At 43.9% G+C, this 26,755-nt stretch overlaps 1 protein-coding gene across 1 annotated transcript; it reads left to right on the top strand.

Annotated features, from left to right (window-relative positions):
• Nucleotides 1-6,683: 6,683 nt before the first annotated feature.
• CIZ1 (CDKN1A interacting zinc finger protein 1) lies at nt 6,684-26,386 on the top strand. Its single transcript, XM_035555278.2, has 16 exons — nt 6,684-6,836; nt 7,161-7,300; nt 9,377-9,498; nt 11,957-12,123; nt 12,849-12,984; nt 13,887-13,947; nt 16,642-16,715; nt 17,090-17,169; nt 18,238-18,420; nt 18,747-18,877; nt 19,703-19,787; nt 20,419-20,532; nt 20,861-21,037; nt 21,699-21,768; nt 22,859-22,980; nt 25,640-26,386. The coding sequence occupies exons 2-16, from the start codon at nt 7,188-7,190 to the stop codon at nt 26,243-26,245; spliced, it is 2,241 nt and encodes a 746-aa protein (XP_035411171.1). The 5' UTR covers nt 6,684-6,836; nt 7,161-7,187; the 3' UTR covers nt 26,246-26,386.
• Nucleotides 26,387-26,755: the final 369 nt, after the last annotated feature.

Raw genomic sequence — 26,755 nt, 5'->3', positions numbered from 1 at the left:
TTTCATTTTTAAAAAGTCACTCATCTGCAATAAAGAGAAACTGATTTTAGGCTTTTCAAAGGGTTGCTTTCTTATAAAAATATGAGGTGAGGCCATATTTGATTTGAAGCCGTAGCAGTGAAAACAAGCATTCAGAAAAGAAACTGATGGCTAGCAGTGACTCAGGAGAATGCTGCATTTCAAACACCTCTCAGTTCGTGCTACCCAGTACTCCTGTTTGCAGCTTAGAGACAGCTGGGGGTGGTGGGGGAAAGGAATAACAAAAAACTGCAACAGATTTTGAGCTGTATGTTTTGTTTTAAACAGTAACTTTTTATTCATAAGGCTTCTGAGCTAAATTTCACAGATGTCCGTCAAATTTAATCTGTACAGAAATACCTACCAGGGTGAACAGAGAAACTGGAACAGCCACGCTTGATCGTGAATTTGCCTCATTGTGTCATGGAAGATGCCCAAGGAAAATGCTTCAAGAAGATCATCAGTATGCAGGTAAGACAGCTGAAGGAAGGGAAGAGAACAGATCTGCTCCATCTGTATAGGTAACGTTATTGTAGGCCATACGTGGGTTGTTTTGGGGGCTGTTGATGCTATTTTTTCCTCTCAGCAAATCTCAAGAAACAAGCTTAAGAAACTCAATTGATGCTGTGGACAAATGTCTTTGAGCAGATGCTCCAAGGTATTCTGATCACTTACGTTGAAGGACTCTAAAAAAAGAACATTGCTTTTCCTTCAGAAGTTGATAGCTACTCTTTGCTAGAGGTCACCGCAAAAAGAGCAAAGAACATCAGAGACTTAAAGAATAACATCACCTTCTTCCCTGGGTCAGAGCTAACATTCAGAGTACTTCACACCAAAGGATCTTTGAAGCTTTATCTGAAGAACTATGAGAAGAAAATTGTTCTTTTCTTAGACGTTGGCATAGCCTGAAATTCACCCACACAGGTCCAAATTCAATACAGAGAAAAGAGCTACCCAACTACATCACTGCAATAATATCTCATAGTATAACAGCTGTGCTAATAAGCCTTAATGGCCCTGACCAGCTTCACCTGATGCCTCTCCCCACATCTGTGGGCTTAAGAGCTCTATTTAAACTCAGCCCAGAGTTATGGCTGCTTGGCTCACTTATGGAGGAGTGCTGTTTTCTAGCTCAGTCATAGTCTTTGGTGCCTATAGAGCTGTTGGATTCTGGTTTCAATTTGGAGGTTGGCTTCTTAGCTTGTTGTTAGTTATGCCATGTTACTGTAAACCTACCTTGAAATCACTAGACCTAGTTTTAATGTCAGCCTGCAGGTTGGTTTCCTAATTTGCCCTTTTATGTGTCTCATCACGATGCTGTGTTCTTTAACTGGGACTCTTTGTTGAGCCTGGCTGTTGTGTTCATCTGTCCTGCTTGTCCCCCCCCCTTTGAGTGTTGTAGGAGTGGGCACTAGTAGGCAAGGCCCTTGCCCTGTCACCTACGTGTTTCATCCCCTGGTTCCTGTTCCTTTGGGGAACAGCCTTGTTCTTGCTGCCCCCAGCATCAACATTTACTGCTTAGATAGTGCTCATAGGGACTTGACTTTGCTCCCTTCCTTGCACCCACTCCTATGAATCCACACCTGCTTTTAATGCTTCCATTAAAGCAACTATACGTGACTGTAACAACTGACATTTCTGTTAACAATAAAAACATCAAACTGCAAATACAATGTTTCACTCCCTGCTTAGCGTTCGAAGCAGTTATTTTGTTCTCAGTGATCCCACTCCAGCACAGAAATAATCATTCTGTATTATACCACTAGAAGAAAAATCTAAAGATTAAATTAATGCATTTGTTTTGCAAAAGGTTTGTGACAGAATATTGACAGCACAGTAGGTCAACAGCTGATATTTGAGACTACAAGGAAAAAATAGGGTTAATGTTGCTGGTTAAGGGGCTGGTACAGCTGAAAGGCTCGAGTATGACTTCTTTGCAGGTATTTTTCAAGTATTTTTTCCCCCCTGTGAAACTAAGACAAATCTGGGGAAATATGTGGGCCTATTATCCAGGAGTCCTTCATCTAATTAACTGAGGCCTCAAAGTCCATGGGAGAGAGATTAGGGAGCTAAAAGGGTGTTCTCCAAGTAGACAAGAAAGGAAGAAGGGAGGGAAGGGAGAAAAGTGGTAAAATTCTGTAGAAATATTGGCAAGCTTCACACATTTCTCAGCAGATCACTATTAGTGGAACACTGTAAGAGGGACAAAACACGTTCAAGTCTCCAGTTTTGCAGTTGTACTCGGAGGCAAGTGAGGACACAGTATACGCCTGCAGCATTACTCCTACAAGAATTCATTAATATCATGGAGTCTACCTAAGCATTTCTGCAGCGATTGTAATCATACAGCCCAGACAGACCCAAACAGCACTGAAAGCAGCGAAGCTTGATTTTTAAGAAGCTTTAGATACCTACACCTCCCATTGATGAAAACAAGAACTGCAGGCACTTAGAATCCCGCTCCTAAAACCTTCCATTTTCTCTCCTGCAAGAAACTGAGTTGTAAGGATGTTAGTAGCAAACGGGCCTTTTGATTCTGTTATACCTCCTCCCTGTGACTTAGGCAGGGAGAAAAACAACTATGTGATCATCCTTCAGGGGAAATGCTGAAGAATAGCAATGTATGTGAAATAAAAAGGAATTTTCCAAACTGGAGCACACAGAAAAAGCTATTTCTACCTTAGAAAAATTTATGATATCAGCAAAGAAAAATGAAGATAATTTTTTTTATAGGTATAATAAGTATTTCTGGCCATACATTGATAGGAATCCCTAAAAACAGACATAGGCATAGTTGTATGTTTCTACGTATTGCTATAAACATAAAGGCAATTGTGTATTGATTTTTGTTGCCTCATGCAAACAGAACTCCCAGTTCAGTTATCATAATGAGACATAGTCACTTCAGTGATGGATTCTGTCCTTCATTCCTTGCCCTTGCAAAAATAACACATCTAGTCCTCAGAGAAAGGCAAAATCATGAAATACAATTAGTTTGATTCTCCTAGTCACTTGCAAACTGCTTCTCAGAGATACAGACGTCACACAGTTTCTGTTGACTCCAGGTAGAGCTATGAATGTTCGGAACCTTTCATGGTGGTTCATGAGGTGGATGGTCCTTTGTTTCCTAAGTGGTGGTTCTTTAGGTTTGAAGAAATGTTTATAAATAGAGGTTAAGAATATAAATTAAATGTTCATAAGTAGGGGTAAGAATATAAGTTATAAAAAGGATTGGGGATAGGATTGTTGCTCTGTGTATCAGTATAGAGTATACTATATAGCCAATGAATAGTTAAAAAGCTTAATTAGAACTAACTTCTTAAATTGTTTCTCTATAGGCAGTTTTATAATTTGTATAAATTTTTAAAGTATTTTATAAGTACTTAAATACTACTATAATAGTGACGATACTATAGTAGCGTCATTGGTCTGTTGTGGTATCAGTTCTTAAAGAAAAAGTTTCTCTAATGCTCCTATTGGTTAGAAGAAGCTATCTGAAAGAAGAATTGCCTTTAATTTTGTGATTTTCAAGTAGTTTTTCCTTGCAGCACAGAATAGTGAAATACTTTTACCTTCTGGAACAGGAAATTTGCTAAACTGGTCTGAGAATCCCTCAAAAAGAGTATAAGATTATTGGAAAGGATTATCTTTAATGCAGCTCCCCGGGAGCCAGAATATACATAAGAAGCTGAACGTTATAGTTCATTAGAAGAAGGATCTGGGCATAGATGTGAGTTTAAATTAATATTTTAAGAGCAGCAAAGCTGAGTTCTCAGCTTTCCACTTACAGTGAGATAAATGCAAAATAGTTCCTGGAATATATTTTATCTTTTGGGACTGAAAGTTGCTGGTAGAAGCGGATTAGCCATGTAGTGAAATTGTGGTAAAAGTAGTATCTTAGTTTATACCTTGTGGGCCTGCCCTGCCAATCAAGAAATATTAGGAATAGGTTTCCAGAGCAGTAAAATGAAGAGTGGGTGCAAATATCTCACAGATTATCTTGCTTTAAAATATTTTCTGCTATTGCTTTCCCACGTGTGAATGTAGTCTTCCTACAGATAAAATAGACGTGGAAAACAGTGTAATTCCAGTAACTAATACCAGCCTTTGAGGGCAGACCTGGTGAAACTTGACATTGTTAGCCATTCTTTCAATGGATAGCCCCCAAAAGCAGGATAAAAAAAAAAAAAAGTACTTTATAGCTCCATATGCTTTTTTTTTCTCCAAGGAGTTTGGGAGGTTTAGAGACACTGAAGTGAGAACTAGAATATATCCTAGTGAAATGGATGAGTAATAACGCCCTCCTTGCGGATTTCAGAGGAAGTTGTGGGCACCAGAGTTTCTTGGTACTCATAGGCACTGAGAAACTGAGACTGCTATTGAAAATCTGAGTGTGCACAGCTTCACTAAAGGTTGCACAGCAAGTCTTGGAACTAAAATTAAAACATACATCTGCACCATCCAGTTATGTTCTGTAAACTAGAAATGTCTGGTTATCTGCAGGCCCGATCTGGTCCCTGGAACAAAACCATATAGCCCAGCAAAAACTTGTCTGACTATGTAATGCAATCCAGCTCCTGAATAAAAAGCTTTCCTATGGTCTGTCCCCTTATCTGCCAAGAAATTTCATAACCCTGATCTAATTGTATAGAGGTGTGATGCAGGTTGCCTTATAGTGATGATCCAAAAACTCATGTTAGTCTCTTTATTGAAGAGTACTTTCTGGGTCATTTTCCTGTCTTGATCTTTTGATTCTCATAACGCTGTTTGATTTACTCCCATTGTCAATGAGATAATCTTTGAGTAACCATCCCTGGCCCTAGGATACCAAGGTTTCTGTGCCTTGAAGGGATTGAGTAATAACATTGTTCCCTTTATTGTAGAACTAAGTTTTTAAGGTTCCATGTATTCACGCATAAAGATATGTGTTTACCAATGTATCCCAAACATTTAGCAGCAAGTTGCTTAATAGCTGAAAGGGAGATGTTCCTCACAGGAGGGGAAAAAAACAACTTGATTTTCAGTAGATGAGAGGTCTATCGTGTACCAAAAAATGTAAATTTATATGTAGCAATGCTCAGTGAAGATCAACAGTACCCTTTAGGCTGTCAACTTAAGACATGCTGTTTTGTAGCCTGTAATAAAGGAAAGAAAGAATCCTAACCCAATTTCCTGCATTGTTAACTTGCATCTATGTTATCTTCAAACTGAGCAGCAGGATTAACTGAATGTAGAACTTTCTCTTCTGGATTCGGTTAAGCAATCTCTAGCAGGTATGATGTTTACATCTGGCACATAAAGGCATTTCTGAAGATCAACGTATGGAGTATGGGACTAAATCAACATTCAGATTTGTGTCCAGTGTGGTAGTATGTGCATTGAATTGTAGACTTATTGTTTATAAACTTATTGAAGGCTGTTTAATAATTTGTGTACGGGACAAAGCAGAAGAAAGCCCGTCTTTAATGTATCTGCTTAATATAGGGGCTAGTCAGGCATCTACAAGATCATAAAACTATCCCTCTCTTACCAGTGCAAAATAGACTGGTAACCGCTGTAATAGGATGATTACGGAAGCAAAAAGGATCAATTATGCAAAATGATTTGAAAAAGATTCCACATGTTTTCTGCTCCATGTATGTATTCCCTGTGATGATACTTAAGCTTTAATGCTTAACAGGAGAGCATTTTCTCTGTGTGCAGACAGCTGTGACAAGATAAACGACTCTGGGCATTACCATGGCCAGTCATTGATTAATACGGATGGTCATCTCCAAACTGATTATTGTAAAATCAGAACAGTATAAAAAGGCCCAAAGGAAAAATCAACATATGCTGTTGCATTGAAAATTATTAATGCTAACTGTATATCACCAGCAATTGTGTTCAGCTTACAACACTTTCACCTAAAAATCAATTTTGAGGCCTTTAATGAGTCTTTATTATCGCGAATAAAGCAGTCTTTATTGGCGTGAATAATAAGACTGGAAAATAATTTATTTCAGGATGGATTCTCTGGAATGGCAAAGAGCAGAAATGCATCTTCACCCTTGCTAGGTTTAGTATAAGAAATGACAGTCACGATATTTTTTTTCATGCAGAAGCCGTGTGAATTGGACATACTTAAAATTAATTCACCACTGACAGAAAGCAAGTGCCGCAGGAAGGGTTTTGCTGCGAACTCTCCCCCCCCAAAAAAAAGTAAAAAAAAAAAAAAAGTGGGTGGACCTGCTAGAAAAGTCATCTCAGCCTACAGCACAGAATAACATTGCAAAAGTCCCTGTTTTTCTTCCAGGTTCCCATGACAAGCTTGCCAAGATGTGACCACAGCAAACGGCCTGAGGCTGTTGGTTGTTTTTTTTTCCCCCATCTCTTCAGTGAGACGGTTACCAAAGATTCCCCTGGACTATTAAAAACAAACAAACAAAAAGGGGGTAAAAAAAAAAGGCAGAAAAGCAATGTAGTCGGCTACCATCTGCTCCTCCTCTTCAGCCGCTTATTGAAAATTCCCCCTGCCCCAGCCCTGGACAGATGGTGCCCATCACCTCCCAGCCCTCTCGAGGGCCGAGGGACCCCGCTTCTGTGCGGGGGACGAGAAATGGAGGTGTCGCAAGCCGGGGCGATGTGAGAGGAGGCTCCGGGGGTGATGCAAGCCTTGCAGGGACGCCCTCTCGGAGCGGCTGGGTCCTCCAGCCCTCCAGAAGGAGCTGCCTCCTGCCCGGGCTGGGCCGGGGAGCGGGGCCGGGCAGGTGGTTTATTGTCCCCGGCGGGAAGATGGAGGCGGCTGGTGGGGAGCGGTGAGAGCCCCGGGCTGCGATGTGAGTGCCGGAGGGCAGGGAAGAGGGGATGGGAAAAGGGAAGGGAAGAAGGGGGCGCGGGGAGCGCTGCGGGCTCGGCGAGGAGGGGAGGGTGAGAGCGTGTTTTTAGGAGGTGGGGTTTGGAAACCTCCTCCACGGGCTGCTGCTTGCGATGACCCCGGGGGAAAGAAGAAGAAGGAGGAGGAGGAGGAGGAAGGGGGGGATCGGCTCAGTGAATGAATGGGCGGCAGCGGCGGCGGCGGCTCCCCTGCTCAATGGCTGCTGGGCTGGTAGGCGCCAGCCCCGCAGCCGGTGCCTCCCTCGCCCTCCCGTGTTTTGTCTCAGGCTCGCCCCGCTCGGGGCTCCCCAGCCATGTTCAACCAGCAGCAGTTCCAGCAGCAGCTGCTGCAGCTCCAGCACCTCCTCCAGCAGCAACAGCACCACCACCACCACCACCACCATCCCCCGGCGCAGCAGGGAGGCCGGTAAGCGCCGCTACGCGAGGCCGGGGATCGCGGGCCTGGCCCGGGGGACCGCTCGCCTCCGTCCCTCCTCGCCCTCCCCCGGCGGGGAAGGCGACAAAGGGAGGCGGGGGCGGGCGCTGGTGGAGGCCTTAGAGGTTTGGAGGGGAGCCGGGGGTGCTGAGGGCGGTGTGGGTGCTGAGGAGGATGCGGGTGATTCCTGAGGGAGGGAGCCGGGGGGCGAGGGCTGAGGGCCGGCCGCCCGCTGTGGGGAGGCCGCGCCGCCGGGCGGGTCGGGCTGAGGCGTGAGGAGCGGGCCCTGGGGGCGCGAAGGGCCGCGGGTGCGCCGTGACCCTCCCGCTCCCTTCAGCCGGCGTTTTGGGAGATGGGTATCAGCCTGCCAGGGCTGCTCCCGGCGCTGAAATCCCTGAGGGGATGTAAAATGCCCTGGGGTTGAGCGAATAAAGCGAGATGCTCCGAAGGGAAGAGGCTGCCCTCGCAGCGAGCGGGAGCGCTGGGGTGGTCGCTCCTCAGCCAGCGGGGAGTTCGCTGGAAAATGCTTCTTCCCCCAGAAACGTGTCTATGCACCTCACTGAGCCTTGTTGAATAAAGATGCACACTTCAGTATTGTATTTTTATAAAAAAAAAAATTATTATGGTGGTTGAACTTCAGTTGCTTTTTTTTTTTTTTCTCCCTGGGTCTTCTGGTCAGGGCGAGGTTAGTGGATGCTGTTAAGGCAACTTGTTTCTGCAGTGGCACAACGGCTGAGGATATGACTGAGCATTATGGGGCGTGTGTGGGGAGAAAAGTGCGTTTTGTTTGTTAGAAGACAAATAATGCCTGCCAGAATTTTTTTAAAAAAGAAAATAAACAGTGTTTCCTAAAAAAAAAAATTCAAGAGAGAAAATAGCTGTTTTGGTTCAAACAGTTGTCCCTGATGAGCTGAGATTTATTGAACTAATAAAAAATCTCTGAAATGATGTATTTAATTGCAGTTACTGTGCTCTGTAAAGGCTTATGCTCTGGAAATTCACAGCAAGAGGATGTGAATTTAAGAGCAAAGTTAATTCCTTATTTAATAAATTATAAAAAATGACTTTATCCATACAAAGCATATGGTTATGAGAGAAACGTGGGAATCTTTCTGTTCTAGAAACATTCATCTCCCTAAATCTTCCATTTTTGTATGTCTAAAACTGTAACCAAAGCTGCTCTTAAAATGCAAATGTGAGGCTGCGAGATAGCATGGATGCATCTCGTACCTTTAAAAGTATGTTTTTTCTGGCATAAATTTCTTCGCTCTGAGACTGGAACAATCTAGAGCAGGAAATGTGAAGATTAGCTGCTGTAAAATCTGTCAAGGGGTTGTTTTTTTGTCAGCATGGTTATTTTGATCCATATTTGTACCTGTTTACAGCCCTATGACAGATTTAGCTGTGTCAGCAGTTGTTTTTAGAGGTGGGCCTGACCTTGCAATCGCCTGAAGAAATGCGTGCCCGTTTCTTCAGACTTTTGTCTCATGCCTGCTCCACCCTCCTTAGGATTGGAGAGTCCTTTTCAGCTCACTTCTTCCTCCTCGTGTTTTAAATACGAAGGCTGTGCTTTATTTTATCGTCCTGTTCTTGCAGTTAGGGGGCACCATTTACAATTGTGACCTGTCTGGCTCTGTGTGGGAGGCGTAGATTTTGGAAAATGTGCTTTAAGCTACTGAGAAAACTCCCTGGTTTTTAGAACTTTTGTTGTTGTTGTTAAATGTAGCTGCTGATCTAGATCACTAGTCTCTGCTGAAGAGCTGCTGTATAATTCTGTAGAACTGCAGTCAGCTCCTGGGCTTTTTTATGCTGCTTGACAGGCTTTATGTGGGCTTGGTGCTAAGGAGTTCTCTCTGACCTCAAATTCCTTGATAGACAATCTGTCAGCTTTGGAAATTCCAGGAGAGTGGAAGAAAGCGGATACAGTGCTGGTGTACGGTATCTTTTCATGCATGTATATGAGCATTTCAGCTGTTCTTTGCTCCTCCGTTTTGTACTTGTCAGGGGTCTGAAAATGAAGGGTATGTTTTTTTATTGGATTCTTATGATTAATACCTTCTTTTCCAGGGGTTTGCCGCCACCACCACCGCAACAGCAACAGATGCTGAGCTTACGTGCAACAAATCAACCATCGCTACTCAATGCCAATCCTATGCTTCAGCGGGCCTTACTCATGCAACAGATGCAAGGTACTGTCGTTATGGGAGACGCTTACTTACTGGAGTTATTTAATCACCCTTCATGGACTGAAACCATAGTATGGCTATTTCTTGTTGAACCATTGCAGTGTTTGTATTTCGCATTTCTCTTTATCATCTCTTTTTCCTCTTCAAATTTGTCCATAGCACACATCACAGAGGTTCTTCAGTTGATGAAAATCCCATGTGCCTAAGCGTTCACAACTAGGAATAGCACTAGAAGCTATTAGGTTAATATTAAATATGTGCATTGGAAACACCTTCCCTCTTAGACTTGGTGGAAAGAGTATTTTTCCACCAATATAATTAGAGAAAATACTTATATTTTTATGATTTATTATTTATCTCATTTGGGAGGTTTAACCAATTTATTTCATTGTCTGTTACATTACACTAACCTTGTTTGCAAAAGTAGATGCTTGTCTTTGTCCAAGCTTAGTGGAATACAAACAAATAAAGCATATTGTGGTGAAAAATGGTTTGGGTTTCAATTGTGTGGAATTTTGATTCCCTGAAATGACTGACATGGTGGGTAACATCACTGGGATTGGGCAACATCATTATATTTCCAGAAGTGGATTTTTGATATATTTTCAAAACAAATTTATGAAGCTGCCTTAATAAGAGCATTGCTAACATAAAGATATTAGGAATAAAGCTATGTTTTTATTTTTGTCTTAACCTGATACATGTTTTCAACACAGATGTGTACCTGGGACATTTTTAATGTTACTAGTTTAGGTTAAAGCTTAGAATTTTTCTCTCGTTTGTGAATCCTGCCCTGACGTGAAGACAATAGATTTATTCTGCATGTTGTTAACTTGCCTTTTGTTCTCTTGCCCATTTAGCAAGAGGGCTCTCTAGTGACCCCAGTGGCTCTCTACAGTCCTGTGTCAGGTTGTAGGGAAACTAGCAGTAATGAAGAACAAGCCACATTCTGGAGATTGATGCATGTATTTGCGTCAGGGGAAAATAGTCTGACTGCTTTAGTCAGTCATTCTCCTTTCTGATACATTTAATGTTAGCCTAGTCTGGCCTTTTCTCTAAAGCAAAACCTCTTATTGAGAAGTCGTATTTAAATAGTATGCCGAGGACCTGAGGCAAATTAGATATGAGAGCAGGAGAAGGTTTATTAATGAACACTCTACGGCACTGTTTTAATGTTGTCCCTCTTTCTTTTCACCTCTATATGCTGAGTTGTGTTGTGACTTCTCTTTCAGTACCCTATATCAGCTAGCCATGGGTAACATGCAGTACAGATGTAATATTCGTTTTGGCCCTTTATTGGGATCTGAATTTTTTGGGGTCATTTCACATTTGGATTACATGGAAGAATATCTGGTGCTGTAGTATTTCTGTACCTGGGAAACACCAGCATAAATATTTTATTGGCTGTATACTGCTTCAGCAGTGGGATTAGGAAGAAAAATAAATACTTTGTATGCCTGGTTCTTTGCAGGTACTAAAGCAAGAGCAGGAGATGATTTCTTGCCTTATAGGTGTGTTGTTTTTTTAATGCAGCTACATATTTTTACAGTAAGAGATTATTTATGATAGGTAATAAGAGATTAGATTATTTCTGAAGACAAACATAGGGTGTGCTCCCTGTTGTATTCCAGGTTTTAAGCAATGTAGCTTGACTTCAAATGTTGGGTGCCTGTCTCCAATCTTCTCTAGCCTGTTTTAACAGCTCAGCAGTTGGAATATGCACTTATTCAAGTGAGAAGTAAAAAATTACAGTATAAGTCCAGATTCCCAGAATGGTAGACAGCTTCTCAGGGAGTGGTTGAGGCATCTGTACGCTTCCATTCCCTTATCCCCTGAACTGGGGGACCGCCTTTGGAAGGGACTGTTGAGACTGTTAATGGTCTGTGGATGCTGAAGAGAACCGTTCAGAAAGCAGAGCATTATAATTGGAAATGGCAGCATCGCAAATGTCTCAGTTTAGCTTGACATGTTGAGCTTGCTTGATAACAAGGTGGCAGAGAGGACTGTCAAATCTCTGTTTGAAAAGTCCAGTGTTGTTTTAAATGAAATGCTGTTTCTGGCCAGTGTTAAATAGCATCCGTGGTATGGCATGAGCTGCCAGCTGCACAAATGTGGGATGAATTTTTCTTTTTTTACAGAGAATTTCTGTAAAACGAGACTTGTTTTCTTGCAAACACAAGCACTGGTGTGCTTAGATCAGATAATTGCTCTAATGATCATAGCCTGCAGTGACAATCGTAATTAAATAGCCCAATATATAGTAATAGTTTCTATCAGATCGAATTGTTCTGTGGGGACTAAAATGGGTAGAGCATAGAGTGCTCATATGGCACCCAGTACAGTCCAGTGTCTCATGTGGAAGAGTCCTTCCCTTCTCTCCCTGTTGCTTGTATGGGGGGAAGATTTTCTCTCTACTTTGCATGCCTCAGGGTGGTGATGTGCTGTATGTTTGTATTTGTAGGAAACTTGCGTGGATTTAACATGACAGCCCCAGCACTGCAGCAGTTTTTTCCTCAGGCTACAAGACATTCCCTCCTAGGGCCACCACCTGTTGGGGTCTCATTAAAGCCCACTCGCCTGGGCTTTCCCAGCCTTCCCTTCCAGCGGCAGAGCCGGATGTTTCGCAAGGTGAGCTTGTAGCTTCCAACTGTTTAGGAGCTTTGTGCTCCTTTTGCACTTGCAGTGGTTGACTGTATTGCAGGTAAAGAACAAAAAGGAGAGAACTTTACAGTGAAAACTGTTTTTGCACCATACTGCTGACAAAGAAATGCAGAAGGAAGTCCATCCCTAAAGTTCTCGTGGCCCATATTTACATTTTTGATGCTAAGGTCTTTTGTCTGTTCTTGCTCAAGACAGAGTTCCTCATAGCACAACAGTTTAGATATAAAATGAAGGGAGACTTTAGAGGTACCAACTTCAGAGTAATAACAGTAAAAGAAATCCTGGCTGAGTACTTTGCTTTACAGAGGCCAGAGTTTCTACCCCATCAGCCTTTCAGAGCAGTTTGGTGTTCCCAAATGACCTGCTGCTGCCATGGACATGTCACTCTGCCTCTTTGGGCTGTTTTTCCTTTTTAAGGTCAGAATTATATCTGGTAATGTGGATTTCGTAAAAATTAATTTCAAAAAAATGTTTAGTATTTTGGAAAATGCTAGAAAAATTGAACATTCTCACCTTCCACCATTAAGACATCTTTGTCCTGGAAGTTGGTTTTGGATTGATTGACCCAGTGCTTCTCCCCTCTTAGATTAGCTTTTGCGTATTTGATCCCATTTTGTCAGAACGATGTGCTGGATAAGGTAGACTTCCACACTTGGACTGTCCTTCCTCTAGAGACACTTTGCCTGTTGCAGGATTTCCAGAGGGTCCCTGACAGGAAGCGGGAACTAGATGCAGGTTCTTCATCTCAGACGCAAGGTGATGAGAAAATGGAAATCCCAGAGGAAGTGCAAGCAGGGTCAGAGCAGAACAACTCCTCTCCATCCACAGGTAAGAGGGAGCCTGTAGTGAAACAAATGCTTCCAGACAATAAACTCCTCATGGCTATTCCTGCAGCAAAGACATGAGATGTCTTTAGTCTTACCTTTTTCTCTAATTGTAAATACCTAAGTTGTCTGTTACGACCTTCTGCTTTTGATGCTTTTTATATATACTATTTATCTTGATATTTTTAGTACTTGTAAGCCAGCTCCATATCTCTTGCATGAAAACCTCTCAGAATTCATCTTGACACTGAGCTCCGTTTGAGATGGGAGGGAGGAAAGAGAACTGGTTTGAAATTAAAACTTCCACGTTGCCTTACCCATGCTGAATCGAACATCTCATGGAGTTAAAAACATGAAGCAGAACCAGTCCCAGTCAACTTGCTAAGGAAAAGATGAGTTGAACGAGTGTTCCACTTGTCAGAACTGAAACTGGCACTGAATCTCTTGCAGTGTCTGTACAATACAGAAGTATAAATATTCTTTCTGCAAACTCAAAAATGCAGGAACATGGTGAGGTTGTGGCCAGGGTGTATGTGGTAGGGAAAGTTACCTGAGTAAAGGGTTGCTGTCAGATGGCTATGCCACTTGACATATGTTAATATTCCAGTGATCTGGGCTCTTGTCACTTAGGTATAGGACTAAGACCCAGTTAGTAGATGTAAGCATGGATTTCTTTCTGGACCCCACCTCTTAGTGACATCTTCAGTAAAACTCAGATCTCTTAGGTCATGAATTTCTTGAATTATCTAACCTTGTCACTACAATTCTCAAATTCAGAATAAGCAAGTGTATAGTACTATTTGCTCTAAAATAGCAGGGATTTTTTTGGTACTGACCATTCAGTTAGGGAATGTGCTTGTGGTGGCATGGTTTGCTTTGCTGAGGAGATCTTCTGTGTTCCTGCAGAACCAAGAACTCCAACAGAATCCGTGTTGAACACTGAGCCTGCAGCAAAAAGACTGAAGAGGTATTTATTGAATGGGGTATTGAAATAGTTACAGGCTTTAGAGGTATTGTCTAATTTTGGGCAGTACTGTACTGGCCTGATATCTGGCATTTAGGAGGTATTTCAAATGATTGTGAAAATCTCGTGATGCTTGCTGAGATCTGGAATGATATATTTCTCTAAACCTCTTGCCTAACTGCCAAAAAAAGAGAAATGAGCAGCCAGGTATCAGCAGAGAAGAAAGCCTTGGGATATGTTTGGTACAGTGGGCATAGGAGAGGATGGTTTATTTTGTGGAATGAGAAAGGGAAGAGAATCAGTACTCCCTGGTATCCAAGCCCATATTCATGGGCGTTGAGTTCTGTATCCCTTCTGCAAAGATCGTCTTTGCCAGTACCCCTGGCTGTTAGGTAAAAATAAACAAAGGCAATCCTCTTATCTGCAAGTGTTGTGCAGCGCACAGGCGAGCTGGCCGTTGCAGGCCGATCTTGGCACTCCCTGCCTCTCCAGAGGGTGCAGGAAGGCACAGGCAGGGCTGCATTGCCATCTAGTGGGAAGGCACGTTACAGAGCGCCGCGTGCCATCTGCATGGTGCTGTACCTCTCCCAGAACTGTCACTGTGAGCTGGTGCGGGGGGAGAAGAGGAGGAAGTGAATAAAGATTTCTGGAGGCATTGATTTGAGAATTCTCTGACATATGTTAATGACTATGAGTCAGGGCTCCTGGGTCCTCTTATCTTCCCTGTTAACAATTCACCGCGTGGTTTCGGACAAGTTTCCTCACCTCTCTGTTTCCCATCTGTAGATTAGAGATTAATGGCTAGCTTTAGGGAGAATATTCCAGGATTACTTTGATGTTTTGATGATACTTTCATCATGTAAAACATTAAAGACTGAGAAATATTATTCGAGCAGGGACCATTGTGAATTATGGACTGCAAATTAGCAAGAAAGTGAATAAATTCAATTAAAGCTAAGTCAAATGCATTTGAGCATATGTTTTGTTAATCTGTTTGCCAAAGCTAATTTAATTTTAATTACATTAATATTTAGTAGGGTATTAATCAAAGTCCTGTTACATATACTCAAAAAAAAAAAAAAAGAATCAAGTCCGAGGAATGACAGATCTCGCTGCAGCAAACCTGCTATTAGGAAAATCCTCTCCTAAGCAGTAGCTAGGGACTGCCAGATTTGATGCATAACTTATGGCTGGTATTTAGTTAGAATAGATCACTCCTTAGCTTTTTTTGAAGTGTTTCTGTTTACTTTTAATGAATAGGTGATAGCTCTGAAAAAAAATAGTTTACCGTTCTCATAATGCCCTTCACAGATAAGAATAGGTCTCCCCCCATTAGTGTCACACTTTTGTTTCTTGTTTCATCGTTCCATTTCCCTCTGGCCAGGAATACCAGCCTCCTTCTTCATTTCAGGTTTTTCCCACTTCTGCTTTTTCTCCTATGTGCCGTCTGTATGCCTGGAACAACATCCTCATTCCAGTGCAGAAAGCACTCATCTTCAAATCCTCCTTGAACACCCAGTTCTTCTAGCATGGCCTGACAAGTACCCATATAATACCATTTCCTCCTTAGTTCCTGCTTGTGATTGCTTTTGCTCCCCTAGATTGCTCCCTAGATTTGCAGTTTAGGCTGCAAACCCTTGCCCTGGAGTGCTGTCACCATCTGTGTGTGGTATAGTGTTGAGCCTGTTGGCAGCACTTGACGAATAATGTTAATGCCAGCCACTCTTGTTTTCATCATGTTTGCACTGCCCAAACCCTGCTGTATATTTATAGCCGTATAACCCAGTTACATTTTCACTTATCAGTCTGATAAATTATGTGGGGGGGGTGTGTGTGTTTGGATCACAGGGCTCAGTACCTGCACAGTCTGCGTTCTTGCCTGTGCAGAATGTTCCTGCTGTTCCCTGTTGGCAGCAGGATACTGGCAGGCGGGGTATCAGGCTCGCCTGAGGGAGAAGGCATTCAAGCCGTGGTGAAGGTGTTAGTCCTGATGGAAAAATGGGAGATGGGGAAAGGCATTGTGAAGTATAGTGAGTGTCCTCTGCAAGTCAGCCGTTTTTTCTCGGCAGTCTCCCCGGGGTCTTTTTCTCCTTAGTAGATTATAGTACCAAAGAAAACAAAGCAAAGTCCTCTGATTTGTGTCCTGTACAGCTCTACTTCCCCCAAAAGCGGAACTGTAGGGACTCTGGAATGAAGCATGACTGATACAAATAGAACAGGCGGTTATGATGAAATCCCTGTAAGATGTAATTGAGAACCTCTCTGTTCCCTCATGCACAGAGCAACCTGGAGTGATGTCCAGGTTCTGCAGTTTCCCTGCAGGTCACCGATCAAAGGAACGAACTCTGAGAGTTCTTACTAAGAATATTTCCTCTATGAGCTTATTTCTCTGCAGGCCTCAAGTAGGAGAGGGCAGTGATCCAAAGAATGATTTGTAACTTTCTTGTCCAGTCTATTTGGCTGCTGTTTCTGAACCTCTTCTAGAATGATCACTCTCCATTGTTTTCATTTATTTCTGCATTGCTTTCATTTATTTCTGCTGAATCCCTGCCTGAAATACACTTCCAGTAGCTTATTAATTAGGGGGGTTTAGTGGAGAGTGTGGTAGCTTAGACCCCAGCCTGTGCCTTGGTGTGCTTTCTTAGTCTCTTGATCTATAACATGGCAAATAAGGTTGTTTTCTTGATATCCCTGAAGTATGACTGAAGAGTCTGCATTAGAGGTTGCAGCAGGCATCAAGGAAGAGTCGAGCACCCATGGCCAAGCTGATGGTGAGTTGCTGAGCACTGTGATTTGCACTTTTAGGGCACGCCTTTCTGGAACTGCACTTAACTGTCAGCAACCCTGGATCCTGTGAGTCTCTTCAGAAATGCCCTCCTCTCCAATCGTACAGGATGGGGAAAGGAGGAGAAAATGTAGGAACCAAATCCAAACATAGTCCCCTAAAAACTGTTACTGTTGCCTTGCAAATGATGGGAAGAGTTTCCCTCTTTAATAAGGATTTATTTGGAGAAAGGTTTGTATGCTGGGCTTATGGCCAGCAGCACTGCGGGGAAAGCTCCCTGACTTCATTCACCTGCTGCTTTCTTTTTTTCTGTCATTGCTATTTTGATTTAAGGCAGCTGAAAAGACTCTCTGTCCCTAGGTACAGACAATGTAAAGGAGTACGCAGCTGAAGATCTCTCTAAAGAGAGGAAATTCTCTGAGGAACCAAAAGCTCCTGAGGTAAGCAGACACCGCTCCAAGCAGGCTGGGGTGCTATAGAACATACAACCTCCCCCTCCATCCCAGAGATGCCTGTTGCCACTGGGAACCAGATGGCACCCACGTCTGGAGCTCTGTCTCCTGCTGTAAGCTGTCGTCCCTAGCAATAAGGCATAATATGTCTGCAATTAGTGCACAGTCTGCTCTGACTTGCTGCTTTTGTACCTCTGCTAGCCTCTACCTTACCTACTGCTGCCTGTTTGTGGATGCTGGTCTCGGCTAAGAGTTCAGTGCTCATATGGAAAGATGGAAAGTTGAATTGAAAAAGCCACTGAAAAATCTATATATTAAAGGGACACAGCTAAAAATACACCTTTTGTTGCTGAAGAACAGACGTAAGAAAATTGGGTGATGGTAGGAAAGATGCAGCTGCTGTAGGACTTGCTATCACAGCAGGCTTGAGCAGATAGTGAGAGTCTATGTTTCTGAAAGACATCTAGGAAAAGCTGAGGTGAGTGAAGCTAGCAACCTGAAAGCCTTTTTTTACATGATATACCTTGCCCATGTGCTAGACATTAAACCATCTCTTTCACTGTGTAAATCTGTGAAAGCAGACAAGATTTAACCCATGCTGTGAGTCGGACTTCAATCTTCCATAACTGAAGACATTTGAGGCTTAAAAATGTGGTCAAATGTATCATCCTGCCCTTGTATGAGTTTTTTCCTGTGTCAGGTGTGGTTTTGAGATGCCTTTTGTTCTGCAGGAAAGCGTGAGCTGATAGTGTCCCTTACCAAGGGACCACCCAATATCATTTGTTGTTCATCCCCAGTGACTGGATCATACAGTGTCTACAGAGGCTGTAGAAAAAAACATTTGTACTAATAGGCCTGGTACCATGACACAGGAACTGTTGATCTATCAGTGCTGGGAGAAGGAGTGTGAGTCTTTCTTATCAGCCTCCTGTGGATTCAAGCTTAAATGTACTTTCTAAAGGGATAGAGAGCTTAGGTCACATCTAAAAAGCAGGTGTAATTTTTAAGGTCTTCTACCGAGAGATTGGACTTAGTCTTGATTCCTTCTTTTGACAGGTGTTGAGCTCTGGAGGTTCACTGAAAGTAACTATCCAGCAGAGCAGCGAGAGCAGAGCTATCAGTACAACAGCTCTGAAACCAGGGCACTGGACCTGCGAGGTGGGCACAGCTGATCCCAGCCCTGAATCAGTCCTTAAATTCTACTGTTATATCTGCAAGACCAACTGCTGCAGTCAGCAGGTATAAATCCACAGGTCTGACTGGGGTGGACTGTCAAGAGAAGTGAATTCGATGGCCAGCTGCCATGGGTGCAGCAGGAGACTTGTTAGCCAGAGGAATATAAAACATGATGACAGGCGTGCAGATAAAGTAAACCTCTTCTGAGGAGCTGGCAGGCAACCTGCTAGGGAACGAATGTGGGTGGATCCACAGGCAGCCATGCTCTTAAGCTTTTATACCATTTCATTGTTATATAGCAGTCAAGAGAATGGAAAGCATAGCTCATACCTATTATTTTCTGTATTTTGAATACATTTAAATGGATCTTTCTCCTAACCTTCTCTTAGAATTTCCAATCCCACATGGCTGGAATTCAGCACCAGCAGCGCCTTGGGGAGATTCAGCACATGAGCAACGTTTGTTTTGTTTCACTACTGCCTATGGTGAAGGAGCAGAAGTTGCTGGCAGAGAAAGATGGGTGAGTGTTGGTCCAAGATAGAGAACACAACCTGAACAAGGACCTACACGAGTTTCAAAATTCCTCAGGGCACGAGGGTGCCTCTGTATCCTAGGATAACGTACAAAATCCCTCTGGTTTCTGGGGCCTTAATCTGCTTCAGGCATCTTCCTTCCTTCTTGATAAAGGATACCAGTGTGAATTTTCATAGAATCATAAAATCATTCAGGTTGGAAAAGACCTCTAAGATCATCTAGTCCAACCTTTAACCTAGTAATAAAGTCCCCCACTAAACCATGCCACTAAGCTCTAGATCTACATGTTTCTTGAAGACCTCCAGGGATAGCGATTCAACCACTTCCCTGGGCAGCCTATTCCAATGCCACACAACCCTTTCAGTAAAGAAATTTCTCCTAATACCCAACCTAAACCTCCCCTGGCACAACTTGAGGCTGTTTCCCCTCATCTTATCACTTGGTGCCTGGGAGAAGAGCCTGATCCCCACCTCACTACAACCTCCTTTAAGGTAATTGTAAAGTACAATAAGGTCTCTCCTGAGCCTTCTCTTCTCCAAGCTAAACAGCCTTTGGAGAAAAGAAGGTGTTTTTGACCTGGTGTGCAGTTTTTAATACAGCAGATCAAATTGGAGACTCGTTCTAACTGGTGCCTTTCTGTCAGCGTGAGCTATACCTGCTATGTAAGGGGCTGGGAAGGGGAGAAGATAAATCCAAGCCTGTGGAGATAGGAATACTGAGGAAAATAATGCTGAGAACAGATTGCAAATTGCAGTACTCCATGGAGAATGTAAAAAGGTGTGACTTACAGATATATCCATTGTCACTTCAGAGAGACCCAGCAGCGGTGGTGTAACACTTGTCAGATACACTTCACCGGGGATCTTATCAAACATCGCAGGACCCAGGAACACAAGGTAACAGCCATGGCACGGATGTCATCTTTGCACTGACCTTTTGTGGGGATTGAGTGGAAGTGCCTAGCATCTCCTGCTCCCCGAGCAGCAAAGGAGAGGTGATTGGAGTGGAGAGATACACAGAAAGTTCTGCCAGTAACGCTCTTGCTGTCTGAGGGCACTCCTGTGCTACCTGCTGCCTGTGAACAGCAGTATGGGTTGAACTTCCAGTTACCACGCTATGTCAGTATAGAGGTGCTTCAGGCCATTTTGATCCTTGACTTTTCTGAATAAATGTTCAGAAAGGGCCTACTGTTCTTACCTAATCAGTTGAATGGAGGAATTGGTGGGCAGCCTGTAAGTTTTCAAGCTAAAATTTAGGCAGGCCACTATATTTATTATGTGTGTATTCGTTGGCTCCTAGGGAAATAATTCCAGAACACCTCTAACAAAACATGTTTTGCTCTGCATATTTTCCACTGTTTTGGCAGATAGGAGGTAGCAAGCCCTTTTTCTTGAAAATAAGCCCCCTTTTTTGTGGTCTCCCTGTTTTAGGTGCAGGGCTGTGAGTCTGTTTTGCCAAAGATCTATCTGCATTTCTTCAGTGGTGCTTTTTGTGACTTAATAGATCTTCTCATCCTTCTTTCCTTAGCTGGCCAAACGCTCACTTCGTCCTTTCTGCACTGTCTGCAGCCGCCACTTCAAGACCCCTCGCAAGTTTGTGGAGCATATGAAATCCCCTGAGCACAAACAGAAAGCCAAAGAGGTAATACTGCCTGAGTGGACAGCTGCGCAACATTGGAGGTAGCTACGCTACAGAGCAGGTTAACTTTCAGCTTCTCAGACTACTGCCGTGATGAAAAGAAGGCATGCAGTCTTCAAACCCTGTTTTCAATTTTAATCTTTGTCTGGATTCCAGTTGTCAGAGCTTAAAGAAATTGAGTGAGAAAGGGGCAAGGAGTTGGGTTTGTCTGCAAACGAGATAGCTTTGTGCCTCTCTTGCAGTCCCATCCAGTCTGTTCAGAGCCTGAGGTCTTCCTTGGTTAGATGGAGAGTGTGGAGTTGATCTGATCTTTCTTTTCTGTACCTGACAGGTGAGAATGGGAGAGAAGGAGTTGGGCAGCCCAGAAGATTCAGAGGAGTTGATCACAGTGGATGCTGTTGGCTGTTTTGAAGATGATGAGGAGGAGGAGGAAGAGGAAGGAATTGGTGAGGATGAAGATGACCTTGATGTAGTGCTGGTAGAGAATGAGGATTCTGCTGCCAAGCAGGTATGCCATGCAAATGGAGAAGGACTGATCTGTCTGAGAATCTGCTGTGGGTTCCTGTGACTTATTTGGTCTTGTCTGCTTGAGCTCAGGGTTTAGAGAGTCTAGCCAACCTTGCACCCTACAGCAGGAGGGTGAGGGCCCTGGAGTTCTTCCAGAGCACAGGACGGTGCAAAGGAGAATCAGGCACTGTGTGTGGGATGCAGAAGGGTGTTTCTGCTGTGCTGTACAGCTCCTACTGGTGCCTTCAAACATTACCTTGTTGTTGAGGAGCATAAGCGATGTGTTTTCAGGGGAACAAATTCCTGTCAAAGACATTGACATAGTCTCTTTGAATAGCCCAGCAGCAGCTTGGTCTCATAGCAAACATATGTGTGGAGGTTTATCTTGATAAATATCATTTTCCCAGTAGAGAGCTGTTACCAAGAGGAGGTACATGGCTAAGCTACTTCAGGCTTTGAGTGTAAGGGGTGTTTTTAACCCTTGCAGTGAAGCGGCCTCCTGACATTGGGGTTTGTATCTGGCCCTAAACATATGCTGTGCAACTCCGTCTCCGGTGTGTGAATCATCTGTTTTACTCCCAAACTTGCCACAAAAATGTAACGTCCCAAGAAGGGAACTGGCATAGATATTGGCTAGGCACTAATGCTCTTTTGGTTTCCAGACTGGGCTGAAGGAAGTGTCTTTGGAGGATTACGAAGGAAGTGAGAAGTATTGTCCAGACACTGCCTATGGTAAGCGAGCACAGTTGAACACTAAGGCCCACAGAGCCTTCTCCGGCCGCATGCTGTAACTGTAAGGGAGGATGGTCTCTGTCTACTGCTGTAATGAATTCTTTGGCCATATTGCTTCAGCACCTGCATCAGACTGGTGCAAGTCACTGCTGCCTGGAGAAATGCTAAGTTGCTCTCTTATACTGAGATAAAATGTAAGGATGTGATTGATGTTTGTCAGCTGTCTTTCCCTTTGAGGAAGAAAGGGTGAGAGCCAGACACCTTGACAAGGCAGGAAACGGAACAAATAGGGTAGGAGTACTGAATAAGCTAGGTGGCAAACGAGGGATGCTCTGGAAAGATGGAGCCTGAAAGCATATTGATTAGAATGCTTTCCAGCACAAATGCAGCTTTTACAGAGATACTGAGCAGTACTGACAGTATCGAGCTCTCTGCCAGAGCCCAAACTGTGCATGTTTCCTCTGCTTCAGAACCCCCACGCTCTACCTAGTGGTTATTCAGACACGTTGCTGGCCTGGTGGGCAGCGTTGCCTCCAGATGGCTGTGTCTCGTCCCCACCCTGTAAGCGATTCTGACTTCAAACCTCTAACGGCCACTTGTGTTGCGAAGAGGGCAGCTCTGCAGAGGCTGTTTTGTGCCCAAGGAGAGCGCTGTTTACACCTATCTTCCATATCGCTGTAACCTTCCACTATTGTGTGGCAGATGGAATAATGATTCATGCTGTGAATGTTCTCTGCGTGTTCCTCTTGCGCGCCTGCTGTCTTCTGCTTGGTTTGATCCCATTACATTAGATCACATGTTCTCTGTAGTTTTCCATTGTATTCTTTTTTTTTTTTCCCCTTAATGCTCTGTGTAGTTTCTTTGCTCTGGCAGCCAGATTTCTCTCTGAATATCAAGCACACAGCCATTCCATGGTAAGACAAGATATTCAGCAAGTCATCTTGCAAACCCCTGATTAACAGAAGCAAAGCTTTCCAATTTTCCTTCTTCTTCTCCCCTCCCCTCCTTTAATTTCCCTTTTAACATACTTTCATTATTTTGAGTTCCATTCAATGTGATCTGTGATTTCCCTTCCCCTCCCGTTTCGCAGGCCTGGATTTTCTGGTCCCCGTCGCAGGTTACCTCTGCAGGCTGTGTCACAAATTCTACCATAGCGACTCTGCTGCCCGGCTCGCACACTGCAAGTCCCTGATGCATTTTGAGAACTTTCAGGTTAGACCCTTTGGCGATTGCATGGCCTGGCATTTGTTACCCCTGTGCGTGTCTCTTCAGTGAATCCACCACATTAGCTGTCTTGTCCTCAGTTCATTTCCATCATCCTTGGTGTGCATTGTGCCACAGCTTTCTCCTGGTGTGCTCTGTGCTTGTTTCCCATTCACCCCTTTAGATCTAAAACCAGTCCAGTCCTGTTTTCCTAGCTACTGCTGCTGTCATCTTGTTGCCCGTTTCTGGCTGGAAATCTTCCTCAGAGTGTCTGCTCTGTTTGCTGAGCCTGTGGAGTCTGTTGTTGAGTCTAGGCCTCTTCTTTTCTTTGTTAGACAGATTACAGGTGGGTCAAAATGGGGAAAGAACAAGACAGAAAGAGGCTGTTCATTTTAAAGAAAGCTGATGCACACGCATCTTCTCATGGAATACTACAGTGACTACAGGAACAGCTCCTTTAGCCGAAGTTGAAGGTGTGATTCATCCATGAAGGGGCCTGGTAAAATCAGATATTCACCTTAGAAATCTGGAAATTTAACATCACAGCACACCGTGATGGAAGCTACAAGCTGTAAGAGTACGTTTGGTCCCCAGGGTCAGCCTGCAACAGGAAGTCAGTCAGTCTGATGCTACACGTTCCTAGAAAACTCCTTAGCACAGAGCTCTGCCAGCTGATGCTGTTCCTTTGCTTTACTGGCTCCAGCTAAAGACGCAGTATTGCCCCTGCTGCTTTCATATCTAGCTTTCCCTACTGGGCTGCCCTGGAATCTGCCTCCATTGTTCTGTCCTTGTTGACTTGCTAGGGGCGAGGGGCCTGGATTAGTTCCTTGTGGTAGGTATGCAGGGCTTGCACTGGCTCTACCCTCTCCCTTTGGTGGCCACTGCTTGCGTAGGAGAGCAGCATTCCCTGGCTCTGGAAAGAAGGGAGGTTCCTACACTGACTATGTCCTCTACCAGTACCCAAAACCTGTTTCCCTACCACAGATGTATCCAGCTATTGTTGCATCTTAGTGTTTTTCTGCTAGTTTTTGGAGAAGTTAACTATTCCCCATCAACCACTGTGGCCTCCAGCGAGAGGTGGGGTTGCTGCAGAAGCCAGCACTTAGAGCTGTGGATTTGGAATGGCAAGTAGCAAGAGAACACTACAGCTGTTCCTTGAGGGTTGCTCATCCTCTCCCACTCCTGCAGCTAGTCATTTCTGGAATGAAGGAGTTGGCCTTGCAGCTTTCCTGGCTTATTTTAGATCAGCACAGAGTGAAACTGCAGCAGCAGCGTGTATGCCTCCCTTCTGGCCCGTTTAAAAGCTGAAATCAGACGCTTTTCAAATGGACACCGGAGTGACCTGGAGGGATTATTTGTGGCAGAAGTCCAGCCTTTAATATCTGCAGGCAGATAGCTAGTCTGCTTGGCTGCATCACAGTCTGAGTTAAATCATTTCCAATTTCTGGAGTATTCTCATCAGAGTAGGCTAACAGAGGATTTCAAAGCAGAGAATTGTCTGCTGTGAGGCAGTTTACAGCATCACTTTGAAAACAAACTGGCACACTCACACTTGATTACGTTTGGGTACAACATTATGACTTGACTGATCTAGCTCCGTTGCATTATAATATCACACGTATTCCACTATTTGAGAACAGGGAAAGAACAAACGCAATGATACACGAAATGAAAATGTAAAGCGGCCAGTCTGACGTGCTGTAATTTCACACTGCAGACTACAGGAGCACTGCGTAGACTGGTGAAAGCCAATGTGCTGAAAATAATTTTGTTAAATCGTCATGTCTAATGCTAGGGCAAGTTCAAGGGACCTTTTAGCAGAAAGCTGACAGTGATTTGGTGGGGGGAACTGCTGACTGCTGCGGAAAGGGAGCTTTGTTTCATTCCCTTATCTCATGCTGTGTCTGGGACTTGGAAGACCAGATTCCTGCTGCACGTTAGATAGCTACAGAGAGTCACTGTTTTTCAGAAATCCAGGCTTGAAAATGGCTAGTAGCCATTTCAATCTTTTTACAGACCTCTACTGGCTCATCATGGTAGCTAGTGTAAATGAGTCATTTTATTGTCAATATGCTTACCTTTATTCTGTAGACAACTTCAGTACCTTGTAACAAGAGGATATTCTTGGTATCTTAGTGTTCCTATCAACAATTTCACTGACTGCAGAGATTATATCAGCGGAATGAAAAATCGTAAGCTTTCAGTTTAAGTCTTGCTGTGGCTGTTGAACATTAAACTGCTCCTCTCTAGATAAGGGCAGCGCGTAGCCTCATGTATCTGGGGTACGTGTCCAGAGTTAGGTCCTGGCATTAGCTGGAGCAAGAGCTGTCACTTGCACTATTGTATCTACAAAGTCCTGAGTTTGACTGATATTAACAGTTACCAAAACATTATTTTTGTCTCAGGAGCCACACGTGTGCCATGCAGTCACTCAGCATTAAGTAATTAAATTTTTAATATCACCACTTTTTCTGACAGGAGCTGACCCTTCTCTGCTTGAAAGCCTCAGCAGCCAGGCCAGGAGAGCTGCTGAGACAGGCTGTGCCCTTGCAGATTGTAGCTGTCACTCACCATTGTTTTTGTACAGGTTTTCCTGGACCAGCTTCTCGCTGCAGTGACGGTCGCTGGGCTGGGCTTGTCTCTCACATTGGTTTATTTATGTTTACAGAGATACAAGGCAGCAAGGCATCGTGCCACAGCTGCCTACCCCGAGGCTCCTTTGCATTCCCAGGGCTCCAGCTCCCAATTGCTGGATGATCAGAAACAGCCTCCTGCTACAACAGTAGATACCAGCAAGAAGATGAATGCTGATCATGGGATAGACAAGGAGGGTACAGAGCTGTCAGCACTGCAAGAACAAACTTCAAGGTCTCCAGAGGGTGAGGGTGAGCTGGCCACCTCTGTAGTAGAGGGCAAAAGCCTCGCCAGCATGACTGATGACATGTGTGGAATCGCGGTTGTAGAAGAAGAAAACCCGCAGGAGGAGAGCAAGTCCGCTACCACTAGTGCCGATTTCCCACTCCCTGAAGAGAACAGCGCCACGGGGGAGTTGTTGGGACATGCTGCGTATGAGGAGGAGGAAGCCAATGCAGCCGGGCAAAGGGAAGGCACAGACAACTGCCAGGATCCAGGGAGTGAAGGGGGTTTAGGACAGAAAGAGGCAACAAACGCAGGTCAGGAGGCAGAAGCAGAGCCTTCCTCCCTAGCCAAAGGTGAGACAGCCAGTCTTACCTCTGCTGGGTGCAGACGCTCTTCTAGGCGCAAACCCAGATAGAGTGGCCTTAAAGGGAGAGCCCTTTACATACGATATTTGCTGGAAATGTTTATTTTCGGAGTCTTTTAATAGAGCAAAACCTTCAACTTTACTGCTGTTTTTATTTTAAGAATAAAATAAGCCTGGCTTTAGCGTGTCTAATACGGGATGGTGTTGATCATTACTTGTATAGTTGGGATACTACAATTACGTGGAAAGACTGAGGCTTGGATTGTTGAACCTAAAAGAAGAAAGTAATGTGATTTTTTTTTTTCATAGGGGGATATGGCTCATGAAGTAGATGGATACAGATTTTTTTTTTTCCACTAAGAATTGTTTGTAGTTCCTCTCTGCTTCCTTTCCAGGCAGAGAAGTGTATTTCTTGGGAGACTGTGCGTGCCCAATTCTGCTCCTCAGAAGGGTTTTCTTTCACAGATGCGCACTCTTGGACCAGCACTGTGTCCTAAGCTAGGCAAGAATGTACATCTTGGTCATTTGTTAATACTACAAGGCTTAATACAGTCTGTTCTC

Source organism: Cygnus atratus, chromosome 19 (assembly GCF_013377495.2).
Source record: "Cygnus atratus isolate AKBS03 ecotype Queensland, Australia chromosome 19, CAtr_DNAZoo_HiC_assembly, whole genome shotgun sequence".
In the NCBI taxonomy this organism is placed as follows: domain Eukaryota; kingdom Metazoa; phylum Chordata; class Aves; order Anseriformes; family Anatidae; genus Cygnus; species Cygnus atratus.
Note: the sequence above shows the minus strand (reverse complement) of the source record. Positions and strands in the feature narration are given on the sequence as shown.

Excerpts from the sequence above, each read along its gene's own strand:
- CIZ1 (XM_035555278.2), top strand. The coding sequence starts at position 7,188 with ATGTTCAACCAGCAGCAGTTCCAGCAGCAGCTGCTGCAGCTCCAGCAC. Across the intron at positions 9,499-11,956 it reads ACTCATGCAACAGATGCAAG|GAAACTTGCGTGGATTTAAC; the intron begins GTACTGTCGTTA and ends TTGTATTTGTAG. Across the intron at positions 12,124-12,848 it reads AGAGCCGGATGTTTCGCAAG|GATTTCCAGAGGGTCCCTGA; the intron begins GTGAGCTTGTAG and ends TGCCTGTTGCAG.